Source organism: Bos grunniens, chromosome 8 (genome assembly GCF_055505025.1).
Source record: "Bos grunniens cultivar Pamir isolate PY7600 chromosome 8, Bosgru_T2T1.0, whole genome shotgun sequence".
Taxonomy (NCBI): Eukaryota; Metazoa; Chordata; class Mammalia; order Artiodactyla; family Bovidae; genus Bos; species Bos grunniens.
Genome location: NC_141172.1, coordinates 24,151,521 through 24,170,810, shown reverse-complemented (window position 1 = coordinate 24,170,810; position 19,290 = coordinate 24,151,521). Strand labels below are relative to the sequence as shown.

Genomic DNA, 19,290 nt, shown 5'->3' with positions numbered 1-19,290 from the left:
ATGAAACTGGATTCCAGAATCATAATTTGAAAGGAAAATTGGAATAAATCTATTGATGTCTACAGCCCACTGCCTTGCCTGTTGTAAGTTTTCCATGAATATTACCTTCAGCTCTTGAGTATCATTAGCTTCCTCAAATATAGGAGGATCAGTGGCCACTGATACGGCTGGCAGAGTCAATTCAAAAAGACAGTAAAATATTACAAGCCTACTATTCATGCTAAGCTGAATGCTCATTATTGAAAAACAGGGATGATTCAAGCTGTCATAGACATCTTCATTGACTGAGTTCCTTTATCTTGGAGAGGTGAGCTAGTTATAAAACTATGTATGTATATTTGGAACGATTTTGCTGGGTTCAAAATGTTAGTAAATCCTTTTGGCTTGGGCAGTTTTACATTTCTCACTGGCTTTGTTTTCTAAATGGTTGTTGTACATAGAGGATAAAAAGTGATGCCCCAGCTTAAAATAATGCATTTTTCATTTGTTCGTCTTTACCCAGCCACTTCAGAGAAAGAAAAGCAGTTTGTGGGTAACTGTAAAATCTGTGTTTTCACAACTAGGTAGTGAGTCTGGCTCTCTAAACATCATTAAAATGCTATATAATTCTATGGTGTATGCATATACAGACATATTTCTTTCATCTTTATAATTATATGTTATAAAATGGTGATAGAGCTTCACTGGCTCATGCTATAAAGGCAAATATGCCTATACATGACCCTAATAAATATGTCAGAGTGCAAATCTTGGCAGTTACTTATGTAGGAGCAGTTATTTTTAGTTTTTCTAAAAACTAAAAATAACTCTTTATTTTTTTTATTTTTCTCCTCCACAGTTTTTTCTTTTTTCCAGGAAGTTGTTAGGAAGCTTATTTTGAATTGTTTGACCAAAGCTAGATAAATATGTGAAACAAGCCAAATTACGGTTTGTGGACCCAAAGTTCCTCATATTCCAATTGTCAGTGAACCTCTGGTGGATATTGCATGAGTCAGGTGTCTAAAGCAACATTTTGAGAATTTCAGAGTGGCAGTTTTCTTTGTTTTTTACAGTATGGCATAGATCACAGTTAGCCAAAAAGCAAAAGAAAAACAAGTTAGAATTTATGAAAATATCACATTATAATCCACTGTATTTTGTTTTAAAAGGTAAATAGTGCTCTATCTTTTCAAGAGGAAATAGTGAAAAGATACTCTGATGATTCTTTATATACGTTTTGAGCTCCTAGAGTTATAACTTTCATAATAAAAAGACTTCACTCTCCAACATAATAAAGGGCACTCATACACAGAAATTAACCTGAAAACCTATTATTTATAGCTACCAACATCATAACTTTTAGGTAGTACAAAATTGAGAACTGGGGAGGAGAAAATAGCATTTCCTTGAAATCCTAAATTGGTTCTAACCTCTTCTTTTTTGTCTCTATGTGCTGAATTCTCAGAAAAGCTTCCAGTAGAGGCCAAGCTGCCATGGTACAAACAAGCCCAAGAATTCGAAGAAGGAGCCGCTGTGTCAGAAGAGCCCTCGTAAGTTTTCAACCATGAGTTGTTTGGCTTTGGATGCTGATTGGTTTAAAGAAAGAGGTATCTCACCCAGGCTTTCATAGGATCTGAACTAAGTATACTCCTCTTACCAAGGGTGGAGTGAGGCTTTGGGGCTGTCAGATTGGAGATTTATCAAAGCGTTTCTAAAACATGACTGCTCTCTAAATCTTTTGAGTTATGAAAATGCAAATGTAGTGCCTACCCTCTTCTCCAAAATCTGACCTTGTCTTTTCTCTTGCCAAGACGCTGAAGGTAAGAAAGTCCAGGCTGCATCTGATGATGTAGCATAGATTTGCTGTGAAAGCCTAGGCAGCTTTTTACACTCCTTATCTCCCAGCTTTGCAGTATAGCCACTCACAAAAATGAAAGGGTAAGTGAAATATATCTGAAAGCAAAGGAAACTTATTAGCTTTTCTTTCCCCTTTCTTGCTGGATCGGTAGTAGATGGATACCAGGTCTCTGCCCCACTTGCTTGTGGTCACACAACTGCTCAGTTTGATCAGGGCCATGAAATCTGTAAGACCACTATATGCTTCACAAGAGAAAACAAGGAATAGAGACATATTGATCAATCAATAACTGCATACTGATCTACTAGAATATACTGATAGGCCTCTCTGCAGCATCATTTTTAAAAATTTTGGGAAGCACTGTATTGATGAATTTCATCTATGTCCAAAGCAATTTCTCCAATTGATGATTATCTAATTTATTTAATACAAGCACTAGACTCAGTACTATGCATTAATACATAAGACATGTTATGTGAGCTTCCAAGAGCTCACCGTATAGCGTTCAGGATACAAATGGTTTCCAAATATAGTTGTTCAGTTACTAAGTCATGTCTGACTCTGCAACCCCATGGACTTCAGCATGCAAGGCTTCCCTATCCTTCACTGTCTCCCTGAGTTTGCTCAAACTCATGTCCATTAAGTCAATGATGCCATCCAACCATCTCATCCTCTGTCACTGGCTTCTCTTCTTGCCTTCCATCTTTCCCAGGATCAGGGTCTTTTCCAAAGAGTTGGCTCTTTACATTTAGTAGGCTTTAATAAAATTTAAGTAGGCTTCACTTAAATTGAAGAAAGTACGGAAAACCACTAGACCATTCAGGTGTGACTTAAATCAAATCCCTTATGATTACACAGTGGAAGTGAGAAATAGATTTAAGGGACTAGATCTGATAGATAGAGTGCCTGATGAACTATGGACGGAGGTTCATGACATTGTACAGGAGACAGGGATCAAGACCAGCCCCATGGAAAAGAAATGCAAAAAAGCAAAATGGCTGTCTGAGGAGGCCTTAAAAATAGCTGTGAAAAGAAGAGAAGCGAAAAGCAAAGGAGAAAAGGAAAGATATAAACATCTGAATGTAGAGTTCCAAAGAATAGCAAGAAGAGATAAGAAAATCTTCCTCAGCGATCAACGCAAAGAAATAGAGGAAAACAACAGAATGGGAAAGACTAGAGATCTCTTCAAGAAAATTAGAGATACCAAGGGAACATTTCATGCAAAGATGGGCTCAATTAAGGGCAGAAATGGTATGGACCTAACAGAAGCAGTAGATATTAAGAAGAGGTGGCAGGAATACACAGAAGAACTGTACAAAAAAGATCTTCATGACCAAGATAATCACGATGGTGTTATCACTCACCTAGAGCCAGAAATCCTGGAATGTGAAGTCAAGTGGGCCTTAGAAAGCATCACTACGAACAAAACTAGTGGAGGTGATAGAATTCCAGTTGAGCTCTTTCAAATCCTGAAAGATGATGCTGTGAAAGTGTTTCACCCAATATGCCAGCAAATTTGGAAAACTCAGCAGTGGCCACAGGACTGGAAAAGGTCAGTTTTCATTCCAATCCCAAAGAAAGGGAATGCCAAAGAATGCTTAAATGACCACACAATTGCACTCATCTCACACGCTAGTAAAGTAATGCTCAAAATTCTCCAAGCCAGGCTTCAGCAGTTCATGAAACATGAACTTCCAGATGTTCAAGCTGGTTTGAGAAAAGGCAGAGGAACCAGAGATCAAATTGCCAACATTCACTGGATCATGGAAAAAGCAAGAGAGTTCCAGAAAAACATCTATTTCTGCTTTATTGACTATGCCAAAGCCTTTAACTGTGTGGATCACAATAAACTGTGGAAAATTCTGAAAGAGATGGGAATACCAGACCACCTGACCTGCCTCTTGAGAAACCTATATGCAGGTCAGGAAGCAACAGTTAGAACTGGACATGGAACAACAGACTGGTACCAAATAGGAAAAGGAGTTTGTCAAGGCTGTACATTGTCACCCTGCTTATTTAACTTATATGCAGAGTACATCATGAGAAATGCTGGGCTGGAAGAAACACAAGCTGGAATCAAGATTGCCAGGAGAAATATCAATCACCTCAGATATGCAGATGACACCACCCTTATGGCAGAAAGTGAAGAGGAACTAAAAAGCCTCTTGATGAAAGTGAAAGTGGAAAGTGAAAAAGTTGGCTTAAAGTTCAGCATTCAGAAAACGAAGATCATTGCATCTGGTCCCATCACTTCATGGGAAATAGATGGGGAAACAGTGGAAACAGTGTCAGACTTTATTTTTGGGGGGCTCCAAAATTACTGCAGTTGGTGACTGCAGCCATGAAATTAAAAGATGATTACTCCTTGGAAGGAAAATTATGACCAACCTAGATAGCATATTGAAAAGCAGATACATTACTTTGCCAACAAAGGTCCATCTAGTCAAGGCTATGGTTTTTCCAGTGGTCATGTATGGATGTCAGAGTTGGACTGTGAAGAAAGCTGAGTGCCGAAGAATTGATGCTTCTGAACTGTGGTGTTGGAGAAGACTCTTGAGAGTCCCTTGGACTGCAAGGACATCCAACCAGTCCATTCTGAAGGAGATCAGCCCTGGGATTTCTTTGGAAGGAATGATGCTAAAGCTGAAACTCCAGTACTTTGGGCACCTCATGCGAAGAGCTGACTCATTGGAAAAGACTCTGATGCTGGGAGGGATTGGGGGCAAGAGGAGAAGGGGACGACAGAGGATGAGATGGCTGGATGGCATCACTGACTCGATGGACATGAGTCTGAGTGAACACCAGGAGTTGGTGATGGACGGGGAGGCCTGGCGTGCTGTGACTCATGGGGTCGCAAAGAGTCGGACACGACTGAGCGACTGAACTGAACTAAATTTTGCTAAATACATAAATTAACATTGTAATCTATATGTTTAAAAGCAATTTAGAATCTCCTCTGGGTCATCCTGTTTGAATCAAAATCTGATATTGTTTGCCAGAATACAAATTGTGTTCTGAATCACACCCTAAACATCAAGAGATTGAAAAAGAAATCCAAAATACAAATTGGTACAATGACCAAAGTTCAATTTGTAAAGAAATGGTACTTAGTCACTTGTTTCACAGAAAAATGGTTTATATAGGAGCAAACACATTTCTTAAAAGATAAGAAGCAAAACATAGGTTATTTCTGTATTATAAAGTTGCAGCAGCTTTTTTTCTTTTTTTCTTTTTTTTTCTGCTTCTTTGAGGAAAGGCTTTAAGAAAAATCAGCTAACCACTACAGAACTATGGAGGAAAGTCAGTGGTTAAACACTACAGTGCAACTTTTATGTGACTATATCAAGGCTTAAAACTTTTTGCTTCTCTCCTGCCAGTACCTGGCTTGACAGGCCTTCTTGTTCCTGGAAAGGAAGGAAGCAGTTCATTTTAGAGGGATATTAACTCTTGAATCCACTAAGGTCCTATTTGAGACAGAAAGATGCCGTATAATTGGAGCTAGTTACTCCTTATGTGTATTCTTAGGTTAATATACATTTAAAGCCAGTTAGGTTTTATTTTACCTAAATAAACTCTGCTCTCCTGTACATTATATTCTGTCATGTGGTCTAAAGCATAATTCTGTATGTAACATTGCATTATGATCAATGTTAAATAATATAGCAAAGTTTAAATTAGATCAAAATATCTTATACCAAAAATTAGACACATTTCCCATTACTAGATATTTCTCAAATGAAAGCTGTACAAAAGCATTACATAGACCACAACATTATATATCCATATTTGTAATGAGTGTTTTCCACTAAACTTCTGATTAAGATGCATTATGCTTAACTTTAATCCTAACAAATCCCTAAAGTAGTTAAACACATAATTTTAACCATTGAAACTATAGCCACATATTAGATTATTAAATTTTACTCTTGGTGTAATGGAATTGCCATCTTGGCATGATTAATCTGAACTGAAGTAGATTGTAATTAGAGTGCTAGTGCTGGGTAAAGGAAATGTGTACTATTAATATTATGCTCAGAACAATAATTACTTTTATATCGAAATGAAATAAATGACAGCTGTAGAATGCTGTAATGAAAGGTATATGGTTTCCACATTTTAATACACTTTACATGTTTCATGCACTGAACCCTAGAAAGGCCCTATGTGTCACATTCTTTTTTTAATGGATTTTGAAATTTAAAAACATAATTTTGCATGGTCTTAATTCTTTTTTATGCCACATAGACTAGCTTCTAAATGTATGGAGCAACCTATAATTATTTTCCATACTATAATGAAAAAATGATATACTGTCAGCAAGTCCTTCTCCCCACAGAAGGGACACACATTGCTTAAATTAAACAGTAATGTTTAGAAGCTGCGGTTGTCACTTCTGAACTCATCAGAGAAGAGAATCAGGAATAGTGGTCCAGGACTATTATCTCCTGCTTTGGCTCCAGTTAACATTCAGAGTCCTGTAGTAAAACAGCAAATATCATTTATTTCCCCTTATATAAAATAGGAAACATTATCACTAGCCTGTCTCATTGAATACTAGAAGAAAATATGTAACTTTAAATCTTTAGTAGATGGAGATACTATTACTGAATAATAGATTCTTTTGGTAACCCTAAAATAGAAAAAAAAAAAAAATTGGTTAGCACTGTAGCCAAAAACGTTGGAAAGCAACCACTCTAAGACATGTTTAGAAAAAACCTATAGTAAAGACTGAAAACTGAACTGCCAAAAAAATAACTAAATCTTTATAGAAGTATATACCGGCATTGTTGTTCCACTAAACTAAATACCCTGCAGAAGATACAAATACAATTATCAGTTTCATAGAATAACTGAAATAAACATCAATAGTGGGTCACATGATGGTAACGTATTGGGCTAACCAAAAAGTTCATTTGGGTTTTCCCATATCATGCTATGGAACAATCAGAACAAACTTTTTGGCCAACCCAATACATACTTACTGTGGTGAGATTTGTCTTATGAAGCTACAGCTTCATTTAGAAATGCATTTAGATGTTTTTTTCCTGCAGCAACACTGGTTTATTTACAACGTATTTGATTCATATAGTATGAAGGTAGGAATATTGCCTGAGTCTATTTTCTCGATCTGCAGAAAATGATTTCCTAACCCACATGTAGAAATCTTGCTCTCTAAATTGACTTTTCACTGGTGGCCATAATTTGCCTTAATCCACACATAGGTTTTTATCAGGTTTCCCTGACAACCAACCTCAAAAATCTTTAAGCAGTGTATGTTTGTTTCTCTTGATTGAGCAGGACAACATGAACAAGATCCAACCCCAAACTGAAACTAAGAGACGGGCTGGGGGGCACGTTAGCTAATGAAACGGATTAAGCACAGAAAAACCTTATAAATTAATACAGTAAAGTGAACTTGCTTCTGAGAATGTCAGCTGAGAAATCCATAGAAATCCTTGCTACTTAATTAACACAGAAAAAAGTATGATATAAGATAGACTTTTGCAAAAAGTAAGATTCTGGGAGAGTTGCATTTTTCTGAGGATAATAGCAGTGCCATTCTAGCACTGGAAAGGGGAAAACGGGAGAGGGACTTACGGAATTCTCTTCTGCCTTTATTTAAATTATGTAATTATGTGTTTTTGCATTTGCTTTCAGCTGATGAGAGTATTATCAGGTTTAGAACACATCCTTGAAATGCCAGCTGATTGCTTCCACAAACAAGTATGTGGAAATAGCTTTCTAGATATTTTTTTAACCATCAAAATTTTACTTGTGTTTGGTGAAGGATCAGAACTACAACTGGTCATACAACTGTATTCATTAATTAAGTAGAAGCTAAAGAAATCACTTGACTTGATTTCCCATCTCCTGCTTTTATACCTTCCTTTTAGTCTTTGTTGGGATGTGTGCATAAACAGCACAACCACTGCAAGCCACATACACAACACGGCCACTTTGACAGCTTAATTTCTTGAGCAAAAATGAAATGCTGGTGACTTCTGGGATCTATCAAGACAGCTCTCTGCCACTGTTATAGTTAATCAGCTGGTCTTCTGAAAAACCCTAATCTGACTTGAAATAGGAAGGAAATTTTTCATTTTCTTAACTTCTTCAAGCCACTAATAAGCCACTCAGTACCCTAGAGGGTATAATCTGTTAAGTGAGGGCTTAAGGCTTAAGTACATGTGTGCTCAGTCATGTCCAACTCTTTGTGACCCTGTGGACTATATAGCCTACCAGGCTCCTCTGTCCATGGAATTCTCCAGGCAAGAATACTGGAGTGGGTTGCCATTTCCTCCTCCGTGGGATCTTCCAAACCCAAGGATCAAACCTGCATCTCTTCAGTCTCCTGCATTGGCAGGAGGGTTCTTTACCACTGCACCACCTGGGAACCCCCAAGGCTTAAGAAAATGGTATGGCCTGACGGCTCTTGATGCTTTGACTTTCTCTTTATATTTTCTGCTTTCTGAATCCAGTCATCCCAGGAAGAAGAAGGTGGAACTAATTGGCATCTAGGGGTCCAGGTATCCCCCCAGATTGATTTCAGTCACCAGGAGTTCTACTTGGATGGCTCAGAACAAGTGACAGGAGGCAGGTGGTTCATTCCCTTAGATACCCCTTGACCAACATCACCATTTTAACCAGCCATTCCTCCATCTAACCCTGGCACATCCTGGCATACAGGTAGAGACCCTTATCAGTGTTTTGCTTCAAAGGTATGATTGGGTGGTCCTCTGTGCCTTGATCTTGCACTTAAAAAAAAAGTCTTGACTTATTTTATTAGATTTTCATTGAACAGCTTGACTGCATGGTTTAGAAAACATTTTTTGGCTGCAACACAATACTCAAACCTTAAATATATTGCCATAAATAACCTTGGTGTGAGCCATTTTAAAAAGGAAAAAGGAAAGCAATCAGGGAGAAGGCAGCAGTAATATCTGGATGCCAGATGGCATCAGCTTAGTGATGGGGCTGTTCAGTAAGAGGCAAAGAGGAATTCCTGTCATGCATCTGTGTGAACAGAACCCACAAGGAATTAAATACAGAAAGAAAAGCCAATGAGAGTCACCATGGTTATCCTATAGTCATTAAATGGCTTGTTTACCTTGTTGAAAATAGTATTTAAATATATAATATTTAAGAGTATGTTTACATTAGTCCATATTTATATCTAGTAAGTTGTCTGAGAATGTGGATGGCTTAACTCAGTGGTTAAGAATGTGAATTCATGTTTTTTTAAAGTGGTTAGAAATGTTAATTGGGTGACACGTGTCTTTATATTTTCCCCCAAAGAATATTTAGGGAATCAAAAATTGGTAATGGAACCAGATAGTTTTGTTGTTCATACCCTTAATGTAAAATACCTTAAGTACATTCTCTTTGTAAATCTCAGGCCATAGAACATAAAAAGAAATATCTTAAGGGAGAAACAGATATATTTCTTATGAATCAATAGTCACCTAAGGTTAAGAATTGTAAACACTGTTTGCTGATCATTAAATCCTCAGAAAGGATGTTGAAGCAGAACATGACATTAGAATTAGACAATAAAAACAGCACAACAGCATTTAATTTTGATTTGGCACCTGCAAAGTGAAAGCCTCATACTGGCCAGAATGAATGAGCCCTGATTCCCATAACCATCATGACTTCCCTCCCTTCCAGCTCCTTCCTTTCTGGGCTCCTGGTCTACCCAGATTGCTCTCCTCCCTTATATCCTCTGCAGAATGCTGAATATAAATTCTTTGGGTGATCATGTATTTTAGATAATACTGGACCTCCTAATTGTTCACATCTCCCAATGAAAGAAATTGAATTCACTCTTAAGTCACCTGCTCTGGGCCAGATTTTGTGCCAAGTGCAGGTTTTGTAAAAAGAAATCCAATAGTCCTTGCCCTCAAGAAACCTTGAGTGTGTGCTTACCACAGGCATGATAAGATTGTGACCAAAGTGTTGCGTATTGGCCAGTCATCCACAGATTGAACAAACGAGTCAGCTATTTGGAAGAAATGACCTTTGGGGTTTGGGTATGCACAGCACAATCGTGTTAATGATTTCACAAGAAGTGTAGGAGAATTTTTTATTGAATTCCCGAACTCTCTCTACTACTCTGTGTCCTCTGAGCTCCAGTATCAGGATAGTTAAGCTAATACATGGTAAAAATGCACAAATACAAGAAATAAGATAAAGAAGACTGTGATAGAAACCACAGGTGTTGTGGGGACATAAATGTGGGGATTGGCCGATGATGATAAAATGTCTGTGTGTCTGACTTTGACTCTAAAACTAGCACTTGAGGAAAGATTATTTGATCTTTTTATATAGCAAATGATTGGATATCTTATATCAGAAAATGTACCTCATTAATCTGTGTTAGGTGTTGAAAAATATACTACCAGAATCCCAGATAATTTCCTGAAATGTTTCAGATATATCAGGCTGCCAACTATGTGAGTTGGTGAAGGGGTGGTGAGTCTCTGTGTTTGTGTGCTCAAACAAGAAAACAGCCCTGCTGGAATCAAATTAAAAACCACTTTAACTATTACTCACAGAACAAGGTAACCCACTCCAGTATTCTTGCCTGGAGAATCCCTTGGACAGAGGAGCCTGATGGGCTATAGTCCATAGGGTCACAAAGAGTCGGACACGACTGAAGTGACGTAGCACACACAAGCATGGTAGCAGCATGCTCAGTGGTGGAAAGTGTGGGCTCCAGGGACAGACTCCTTGAATGTGAATCATGGATTCCCCCCAATAGTAACAGGGGACCCTAACAAGTCACTTAACCCCGTAGGCTTTAATTTCCTCATTTAGAAATGAACATAATGATATCTATGTTATAAATATATTGAGAGGATTAAGTTACGTGTAAAGTGCCTGTTATGCAGGAAACTCTGTCTAGGTGTTAACTGTGGCTATGGTTGCACCTTTTCCAGTATCATTCATCTTTCTTGAGAATAATGAGAGCAAACATGTTTCATAATCATTCGTTTACAAATGGAGAAATTGAAAGAGGTGGTATCTCTGCTTCATACATTTTATATCATATAGCATGTGAGACAACCACAAGTGACCACAAATACCCTCCAATTTCAGCTCATGGCTCTTAGCTAACACCACTTCTCTGCATCCCCTCTATATTTCTGAGACTCTTTCAAGACTCGCTTATAGGCATCTCACTTTGAATTTAGCCAGAAATTTATCCTAAAGGACAAAGCTTAGTTACCTTGATTTGAACAAAAAGCAATCTGTAACAAATGGCAAAAATAAGGAAAGTTTGGAAGGTGCTCATCCTCTGTCAGTTCTGAGTTACATACAGTTGATCTCCCAAGCTTGCTCCCAGCATACACTGAAACAGAAAAATCAATAACAAATTCAAGAGAGCAGACAGAGACATTTTTATGTAGTCACTAGAAAAGCCTTTCTTGCAAACCAGTAAGTTCTAAATGTGTCAACCCCTCCTACTGTCTCCACTTAATGCTTATTCTGTAGCTACTTCCAGAGCTAAATCTGAACTGTTGCTCAGCTGAGCCCTAGAGAGTGGCAAAGACAAATTAATGGGATCCTTGTGTGCCAAAATAAAGTATGGACCCTGTCAGCACCAATATATGTTAAGTCCATTAAGGTCATTTTTAATGAACTGAACTTTTCATTGGAAAGCTTTGCCAAACTTGTTGAATTAAGGGTAAGAAACCTTTACAAAATTGCAAGATAAACTAATTCTGCTCTGTGTGAAGAAGAAATGGTTCATGACAAGTATTCTGAGTTTACAGTATTTTATATTTTTATCACATTCAGGGAAAAGAATGTACATTAAAATCTACATTCTGTTATTAAGCTAAGAACTCCAAATGCACTAATAGCACTGTATGCTCTGATGGCATTTTAGTCCCTGGGACCTGGCTTTTTAAATCATCAGACTAGCCTCAAGGAAAACCAAACTTTTAAATCATGTTCTGTTCACATAGGTCAGAAAAGCAGTGGAGAGAAAGATGGTCTGAAACAAGTGTCCTAGCCTCATTTTTCATTTGGGAAGAATGATTTGGCTCCATTTGTATCTGCAACAAACAGCTAGAGGTCTATATTCTCTTTTTCCCAAATCTCTGTGTGTAATGAGTTTTAAAGAGGGGGCTTCTCTAACTGAGGAACACTTCCAGAATGCTCCAGAGTCTTCACTGATGGGTGGCTGGTTATAAAATAACCAGTGTTAGATCAGCATCATGTATAAATTACTGAAGGCAGCCTCTGATTTAAAACTGCCCCCAAATCCTTTTATTCTATAAAACAGCATTTTTATTGAGATTTAACTGAAGTATGATAGACACAGAATTTAAACTTGCTTCAAGCTGCATGATAACCCAAACCTCATCAAGATGAATTGAGGCCTCCCCATACTGCCCAAGGGCAGCTCTAAGAATATAAATAAATCAGCCTATGATAGCCACTAAATCTGGGCACATTCACTTCTCGAAAGACCATAAGAAACTTCTAAACAGGAAAAGGTTATTGGATTTTCCATGCCAATGCCTGGAAAGGTCTTAGGCTGTTACCTTTTTATCTAGCTTGGTTTCAATCTCTGGGGCCAAGAATAAACCCAATATCAAATCACTCATAACATCAATCTTTAACCTCTTATTTATCCATTCACTCACTCATTTTTTTTTCCAATTTTATTTTATTTTTAAACTTTACATAATTGTATTAGTTTTGCCAAACATCAAAATGAATCCGCCACAGGTATACATGTGTTCCCCATCCCGAACCCTCCTCCCTCCTCCCTCCCCATACCATCCCTCTGGGCCGTCCCAGTGCACCAGCCCCAAGCATCCAGCATCGTGCATCGAACCTGGACTGGCAACTCGTTTCCTACATGATATTTTACATGTTTCATTGCCATTCTCCCAAATCTTCCCACCCTCTCCCTCTCCCACAGAGTCCATAAGACTGTTCTATACATCAGTGTCTCTTTTGCTGTCTCGTACACCGGGTTATTGTTACCATCTTTCTAAATTCCATATATGTGCTTTAGTATACTGTATTTATGTTTTTCCTTCTGGCTTACTTCACTCTGTATAATAGGCTCCAGTTTCATCCACCTCATTAGAACTGATTCAAATGTATTCTTTTTAATGGCTGAGTAATACTCCATTGTGTATATGTACCACAGCTTTCTTATCCATTCATCTGCTGATGGACATCTAGGTTGCTTCCATGTCTTGGCTATTATAGACAGTGCTGCGATGAACATTGGGGTACACGTGTCTCTTTCCCTTCTGGTTTCCTCAGTGTGTATGCCCAGCAGTGGGGTTGCTGGATCATAAGGCAGTTCTATTTCCAGTTTTTTAAGGAATCTCCACACTGTTCTCCATAGTGGCTGTACTAGTTTGCATTCCCACCAATAGTGTAAGAGGGTTCCCTTTTCTCCACACCCTCTCCAGCATTTATTATTTGTAGACTTTTGGATCGCAGCCATTCTGACTGGTGTGAAATGGTACCTCATAGTGGTTTTGATTTGCATTTCTCTGATAATGAGTGATGTTGAGCATCTTTTCATGTGTTTGTTAGCCATCTGTATGTCTTTTTTGGAGAAATGTCTATTTAGTTCTTTGGCCCATTTTTTGATTGGGTCGTTTATTTTTCTGGAGTTGAGCTGTAGGAGTTGCTCGTATATTTTTGAGATTAGTTGTTTGTCGGTTGCTTGATTTGCTATTATTTTCTCCCATTCTGAAGGCTGTCTTTTCACCTTGCTAATAGTTTCCTTTGATGTGCAGAAGCTTTTAAGGTTAATTAGGTCCCATTTGTTTATTTTTGCTTTTATTTCCAATATTCTGGGAGGTGGGTCATAGAGGATCCTGCTGTGATGTATGTCGGAGAGTGTTTTGCCTATGTTCTCCTCTAGGAGTTTTATAGTTTCTGGTCTTACGTTTAGATCTTTAATCCATTTTGAGTTTATTTTTGTGTATGGTGTTAGAAAGTGGTCCAGTTTCATTCTTTTACAAGTGGTTGACCAGATTTCCCAGCACCACTTGTTAAAGAGATTGTCTTTAATCCATTGTATATTCTTGCCTCCTTTGTCGAAGATAAGGTGTCCATATGTGCGTGGATTTATCTCTGGGCTTTCTATTTTATTCCATTGATCAATATTTCTGTCTTTGTGCCAGTACCATACTGTCTTGATAACTGTGGCTTTGTAGTAGAGCCTGAAGTCAGGTAGGTTGATTCCTCCAGTTCCATTTAAAAATGTATCTTTTGAGCACCTATTATGTGAAGTTCTACCTTCATGGAGGTTTGGTCTTATAAAGAGAGTTATACCATAAATGTTCACACTTGATTATCAAAAACTGATCACTGTTATAAGAAAATGAATGAAGAAGTGCTCTCGGAGAGTCTGATGGGGCTTTCAGTAGGTCCAAGGTCAAGGATGTCTTCTTTGAGAAAGGACATTTCAGCTGAGACCTGTAGGATGAATGGAAGTTGTTCTAACTGAAAGGAAGAGGAGATTCATCCAGGGAGTGACCCACACATTTCAAAACTTGTAGTCAGGAAAGAACTACACACATTTAAGCAAGTGAAGGAAGACTAGTATGTCTGGAAGCCAGTGATGAGGGGAGAATAGTAGGAGTTGAAGGTGGATAATGGCATAATGTAACCATGGTAAGGAGTTGAGCTTTCATTCTGAATATAACAGGAACAATCAAAAGCTTTATGTTTTAAGAACCTCCTGGCTACAGCATGAATAATGAGTTAGTAAGGGCTAATAGAGGAAGATGGCATCACTGACTCAATGGACATGAGTCTGAGTGAACTCCGGGAGTTGGTGATGCACAGGGAGGCCTGGCGTGCTGCAATTCATGGGGTCGCAAAGAGTCGGACACGACTGAGCGACTGAACTGAGCTGAACTGAATAGAGGAAGAAAACAGACCAGTGGCTATTGTGGAGGTTCGGGAGAGAGCAAGATGTTAGCTTCAGTGATCTGGCTTACATGGCAGTGTGAGAGCCAGGACAGTGAGATGGAGAAAATGCCATCAGAGCATACAGTGCTATTAGTGCATTTGGAGTTCTTAGCTTAGTAACAGAATGTAGATTTTAATGTACATGGATTCTATAGTAAATGGCCATGGTTTAAATCTTGACTCTGCCATTTATTTAGCAGTATGACCTTGGGAATATCTGTGTGTCAATTTTATTATCTAGAAGTGGGGATGAAAATATTATTGTTAAAATACAATCTTTAGAAAGTTAAAATCATGATTTCTGTTAATAAATATAAAATGAGCACATGTCAAATTTTTGTTTAACTCATGAATTATGAAGAAACCAATAAAATGATAAACCAAATTCTAATGTGAATTGGATTTAGGAAAGTTTGTATTTTCTATCAGGCAAAATTATTTCCATTGACATGAACAGAAAAATAATGTCCATCACTTTGAACAAAAAACATCTCCATCATTACAGGCCCTCTACAAGGAACCTTACATCTCTATATAGGTGCAAAATAGACCAACTTCCTTAGAATTTGACAGCCCCTGTAAGTCTGCTAGACTTCCCTTCAAAAGAAACCCAGTAATCTTGTTTGCCCATTTAACAATGTTTCTGACAATACTCATCTCCTAACAATGTTATAACAAGTTAATGTATAGAAATGCTTAAAACACATCAGTGAGCTGCTTGTATATTTTGGAAATTAATCCTTTGTCAGTTGTTTCATTTGCTATTACTTTCTCTGATTCTGAGGGTTGTCTTTTCACCTTGCTTATAGTTTCCTTTGCTGTGCAAAAGCTTTTAAGTTTAATCAGGTCCCACTTGTTTACTGTTGTTTTTATTTTCATTATTCTAGGATGTGGGTCGTAGAAGATCTTGATTTGATTTATGTCATCCAGTGCTCTGCCTATGTTTTCCTCTAAGAGTTTTATAGTTTCTGGTCTTACATTTAGATCTTTAATCCATTTTGAGTTTATCTTTGTGTATGGTGTTAGGAAGTGTTCTAATTTCATTCTTTTACATGTAGCTGTCCAGTTTTCCCAGCACCATTTATTGACGAGGCTCTCTTTGCCCCATTGTGTGTTCTTGCCTCCTTTGTCAAAAATAAGGTGCCCATAGGTGCATGGGTTTATTTCTGGGCTTTCTGTCTTGTTCCATTGGTCTATATTTTTGTTTTTGTGCCAGTAACATACTGTCTTGATGAGTGTAGCTTTGTAGTATAATCTGAAGTCAGGAAGGTTGATTCCTCCAGCTCCATTCTTCTTTCTCAAGACTGCTTTGGCTATTTGGGGTCTTTTGTGTTTCCATATGAATTGTGAAATTTTTTGTTCTAGTTCTGTGAAAAATGCCATTGGTAATTTGATAGGGATCACATTGAATCTGTAAATTGCATTTGGTAGTATAGTCATTTTCACAATATCGATTCTTCCTACCCAGGAACATGGAATATCTCTCCATCTGTTTATGTTGTCTTTGATTTCTTTCATTAGTGTCTTATAATTTTCTGTGTATAGTTCTTTTGTCTCCTTAGGTAAGTTTATTCCTAGATATTTAATTCTTTTTGTTACAATGGTGAATGGAATTGATTCCTTAATTTCTCTTTCTGATTTTCCATTGTTAGTATACTGACAAAGGATGAATTTCCAAAATATACAAGCAGCTCATACAACTCAATGCCAGAAAAACAAACAACCCAATCAAAAAAATGGGAAAAAGACTTAAACAGACGTTTCTCCAAAAAAGACATGCAGATGGCTGACAAACACATGAAAAGATACTCAACATTGCTCATTATTAGAGAAATACAAATCACAACCACAAGGAGCTATCACCTCACACTGGTCAGAATAGTCATCATCAAAAGTCTACAAACAATAAATGCTGGAGAGGGTGTGGAGAAAAGGGAATGCTCCTGCACTGTTGATGGGAACGTACATTGATACAGCTACTATGGAAGACGGTGTGGAAATTCCTTAAAAAACTAGGAATAAAACCATCATATGACCCAGCAATCCTACCCCTAGGCATATACCCTGAGGAAACCAAAATTGAAAAAGATACATGTATCCCATTGTTCATTTCAGCACTATTTACAATAGCTAGGACATGGAAGCAACCTAGATGTCCATCAACAGATGAATGGATAAAAAAAGTTGTACATATATACAATGGAATATTATTCAGCCATAAATGGAACACATTTGAGTCAGTTCTGATGAGGTGGATGAACCTAGAACTTATTATACAGCATGAAGGGAGTCAGAAAAAGAAAGATAAATATCGTATCCCAATGCATATATGCGGAATCTAGAATATGGTACTGAAGAATGTATTTACAGGGCAGCAATAGAGAAACAGACATAGAGGATAGACTTATGGACATGGGGAGAGGGGAGGAGAGGGTGAGATGTATGGAAAGAGTAACATGGAAACTTACATTACCATATGTAAAATAGATAGCCAACAGGAATTTGCTGTATGGCTCAGGAAACTCAAATGCGGCTCTGTATCAATCTAGATGGGTAGGATGGGGTGGGATATGGGAGGAAGGTTCAAAAAGGAGGGGATATATGTATACCTATGGCTGATTCATATTGAGGTTTGACAGAAAACAACAAAATTCTGTAAAGCATTTATCCTTCAATTAAAAAAATAAATGAAAATATCAATGAACATTAGCTATTATTGTGGTGGTTGTTGCTGCTGTTTTATCAAGGTAGATGTAATGGAGATAGAAGTAAATGGATTTCAGATATATTTTCAAGGGAGAATTCGTAGAATTTGGAAATTGTTTGAAAGTTAGGGAAAATGTGGGATCAAGAGTAAATCCTAATTTTTCATGTGAGCAATTAGCTGCCCAGTTGAATCATTTGCTGTGATGAAGGTTAGAAGAGGAATCAGATGCTGAGGAGGGAAATCAAGAGTTCCATTTTGAACACTTTAAGTTGGAGATAACTTTGAAATATCCAAGTGAACATATCAATCAGGAGAGATGTCAATTTGTAGTTGTTAAGAGCATGAAACTCTTCTAGGTGTGTGGTTTATACCTGTTCCCTCATCTACATATTAAATGGAGATGATAATAATTCTTATCTGATTAGATTATTTATCTCATTAGATTATTGTTGGGTTTTAACATTTATTTGTAAAGCAGTTAGAAGTGAGACTGATACCTAAGACACACTATATAATTTTTAAAATATATTACATATATTAATGTTTATTCCTTTCAAAGAGTAAAATGGCTTCCTATCCCAAATCTTAATTTAAAAAAAAGAAGTTTCAGTATGAAGCCCAGATAAAAGGTCTAGACTGGAGAGTCAATACATAGAATTGCCTGAACTTTGGTGGTTTTTGAAACCAAGAATCACTGATGAGCATATCAGAAGACCACACCAAACTGAGCCTTCAGGCACTGCAATATTTAGAGTTTGAGGAGAGGAGGATTTAGAAAAGGATTCTGAGAAGGAAGTGACCAGAAAACAAAAACAAGCTAAGTTTGATGCCTTGTGAGTTGAGGAGAAAGCAATTCAAGGAAAAAGGCACCATCCAAGCATCAGGTATCTTTGGATGCTACTGGAAATAAGATAACTGAAGACTGGATATGTCAGGAATAGCAGAAAATTTGGGGCCAATACTCTGAAACGTTTATTATCAACTGTCTTTCTCCTGGCTTTTCTCTTCTTGTTAAAGCAGAATAACATCCTGATGGTCAAGAGGGTCCCACTCTTAGTAAGATTCCTTCTAATGTCTTGTCTGGAACCACATCAGAGAAAGCTGGCTCAGACTCACAAGATGAGTTTAACAGTGTACTCAGATGTATGAGGTCCTAGACTTTGAAAGAGTCCAGTCATCTCTGGCTTCTTGGAACTTGGAGAGAGCTCTGATCTCCCACAGCATTTCCTTCTAGTACAAAGTCTCTTTGAAAGGAAAATGTGATTTTTAATGCAGCTAGCCTTTCTTCCCCTCCTTCCAACACTGAGCATTTCTGCAAGAAAACCATTGAGGCATTCTTGCAGAGGCCAGCTGCCTCTCAAAGAACTCAAAAGGGCATCATTATCATGAGAAAATAATGTCAACTACTTGGAAAATGCCACTAAATACAGCTCTCCCAGGATGCCTTAGAGAATTAGGGAGCTGAGTCTTTCCTTCCCATCACTGGTTAGCACTACTAGACGGGGTAGTCACTGAACTTTATTTCAAATAATCATACTGGTGACTGCACCAAAATTGTCATTTGTTTTGTCAGCTTAATTTCTAGAACCATTCTATTCTTGGTTATACTACTAGGCACTTTACATTGCTGAACACCCTCCCAATTCAGGTGTGATATGGACGTGAAGAATCTATGACAAAACAGTGGTGATATTAGATGTTTTGTAGAGTGGTATCTTGGACACCTTTACAATATTTTGCTTGGAGACTTCAATATGCATTGCATAACTAGTATAAATTATTTGCAGTT

At 37.7% G+C, this 19,290-nt stretch overlaps 1 protein-coding gene across 14 annotated transcripts in view; it reads left to right on the top strand.

The window, feature by feature from the left end:
- The window catches only part of ADAMTSL1 (ADAMTS like 1), a 1,112,438-nt gene that overhangs the window by 862,948 nt on the left and 230,200 nt on the right, over window positions 1-19,290 (top strand). For all 14 annotated transcript variants that reach the window (XM_086414961.1, XM_086414960.1, XM_086414965.1 and 11 more), the window contains one exon: window positions 1,445-1,529. In XM_086414961.1, coding sequence (XP_086271087.1) covers window positions 1,445-1,529 — 85 coding nt within the window. The remainder of the gene's footprint in view (window positions 1-1,444; window positions 1,530-19,290) is intronic.